We start from the raw sequence: 2,500 nt of genomic DNA, 5'->3' as shown, positions 1-2,500 counted from the left end.
GTGTGTGTGAGAGTGAGTGTGTGTGTGTATGTGTGTGTGTGCGTGCGTGTGTGTGTGTGTGTATGTGTGTGTGTGTGTGTGTTTGTGTGTGTGTGTGTGTGTGTGAGTGTGTGTGTGTGAGTGTGTGTGTGTGTGTGTGTGTGTGTGTGTGTGTGTGTGTGTGTGTGTGTTTTCTCTATGTATGCATATATATATAGGACTTTGTGTGTGTCAGTTTTGATAAAAGACCCAACCTTAATCACCTAAATTCTTTTCAAGGACTGTTCTCAACTTTTTACTGTACATGGGTACATTCAGGATTATAGGTGCTCTCTCTCTCTCTCTCTCTCTCTCTCTCTCTCTCTCTCTCTCTCTCTCTCTCATCTCTCTCTCTCTCTCTCTCTCTCTCTCTCTCTCTCTCTCTCTCTCTCTCTCTCATCTCTCTCTCTCTCTCTCTCTCTCTCTCTCTCTCTCTCTCTCTCTCTCTCTCTCTCTCTCTCTCTCTCTCCTCTCATACACATACACACAGACGAGTATATTGTAACGATTTTAATTACGAATACTGAGAGTTAAGTTAGGTGAACAAGAGTGATGAACTCAACTCTTTCGAAGGAGCCGATGTTTAGGCTTCTGAACCGTCCCCGAACAGCTTCCTCACCTCAGCGTTTCTCCCCAACAGCCCCGCAGCGACTTTCGGCTCCGGCGTCGCGGAAAACCCGGACTCGTCGCCGGCCCTCTCCGCGCTGGCACTGCTTGGCTTCCTGTATTTCCTCAACCTTATCCAGGTAGGACTCGTCGATTTCTCGGAGGAACATAGATAAGAAGGAAAGAGGCGCCAGACACGGGTTGCTGAATTTCACAAATTTGCTTATATGATCGAACAAACTTGCTTCCTCAATCTGGCAGCTGACAGAATACCCATTTTTGAACACAGTGTACACTATTTCTTTCACCATAAAGACTGGCTGGTTAATGACATTATTCTTAAAGACTACAGAAGACTATTAGACGTGTTAGACCAGTTAAAGGTTTAGATTTGTGTAGAAAAAAACAAGACAGCGATGACATTCAGTAAGCAGATATGGAGCATTATGAAATCCAAAGTGTGATTAGGTCCTACGTGCTTTAGCTGATAAAAGGATAACTTGCACATCTCTAGGGCATTTACAGTATTAATGAGCATGAACCGTACACTGCTTCTCGACCTTCGGCCACAGGGGACACGTTCAGATAAAAGGAAAGCGTTAATTAAACCAGTAAAATCACCCCCTCCGACGCCCTCTTCAAATGGCCTGTGCTCGATGCACCCCTGATGCTGGCGCGAGAATTTGGAGCGGTGGATTGAGCTAAATCAAAATTGCATAAAATGCAAAGTAAATAAGCAACAGATCAGCGTAAAAGTAAAATATATGACGAAAATCGAGGAGAGATGGTGAATAATCAATATATTGTATTCAAAACAATTATCTAAACAGTCCTCTATCGATATGATTAGTGGCGATGTTTATAGTTTTACAAGAAAGCAAAGCCCATTTGCCCCTAATGTCCACCCTACCGTCATTTAGAGGGTCTCATCCCGTCATTTCATGGTGAGCGGTTCGACGGAACCGCTTATCATGAAGTGACTAATCATGGTTAATCATCTATGTTGCAAATATTTTCTCTCCTTGTCGACAAGACCGCTTTTCGCTCTTGTGCCAGCCGATTCTCTCCAGAAATCAGAAGTTTTAGCCAAACGGTTCACGTTGTCAGATCATGTAATCTTTAGGCTTTCCTTTGTAGTCGTACATATTTACAAAAAAATATCGTTATATGCTTTTAGCGTTTACAAAGTGGGCGTATAATGAATGTCCTTTTTGTGTCCCACGGCCGTGCTTTGGTGTCTTCTTTTTCTCTGTGAACGAGGATATTTTACCTTCCAAGATCTGAAGAGAGATCAGGTTAAAATCAGCTCATTGTTAAAGGTTTGGAATGTGATTCTGAACCCAAACAAAACTCGAAGTAGGTCTGTTTTACAATCAGAACTTGACCTTATTCATAATGCGATGTTACTCGCAGGATTCTTGGTGCCATTCTGAACAACATATTCATTTCACTTGTATGCAAATAGGTAAGCGAGACTCGGTGCTTACCGTGTTTGGGTTATTAAGCTCCCTGGGTTTTCATCCTTAATTCTTCTTTAGAAATCGATTTAGTATTTTTCCTTATTTCAGAAACAATGTTTTCTCTAGATTGTTATGATCTAGAGCATAGCTTATTTATTGATTATGATACCTTTTCTTTTTCCTGTGTAATGTGTTATTTTCTCAATAAGAAATTCTCCAGTGGAGCCTTTGGAATGGTGTCCTTCTGCATTTCCTTCTGATTTTTTTTTTTTTTTTTTCTTGGCTGAAAATGAGCACCGTCCTTCATCACAACGGCTTTCCCTCTCAATTCTAGTTCACTTCAACTCATAACTCGGATCCGTACGGTATGATGCCTGTTTTATCTTTTCATGCTAAGTGATAATTAACCTGTAATA

General features: G+C 41.4%; 1 protein-coding gene across 1 annotated transcript in view; it reads left to right on the top strand.

The window, feature by feature from the left end:
* The window catches only part of LOC125033565, a 25,674-nt gene that overhangs the window by 14,626 nt on the left and 8,548 nt on the right, over positions 1–2,500 (top strand). The window contains exon 4 of the mRNA XM_047625183.1: positions 659–764. Within this exon, the coding sequence (XP_047481139.1) occupies positions 659–764 (106 nt within the window). The remainder of the gene's footprint in view (positions 1–658; positions 765–2,500) is intronic.

The sequence above is a fragment of the Penaeus chinensis genome, chromosome 2, assembly GCF_019202785.1.
Source record: "Penaeus chinensis breed Huanghai No. 1 chromosome 2, ASM1920278v2, whole genome shotgun sequence".
Taxonomy (NCBI): domain Eukaryota; kingdom Metazoa; phylum Arthropoda; class Malacostraca; order Decapoda; family Penaeidae; genus Penaeus; species Penaeus chinensis.
Note: the sequence above shows the minus strand (reverse complement) of the source record. Positions and strands in the feature narration are given on the sequence as shown.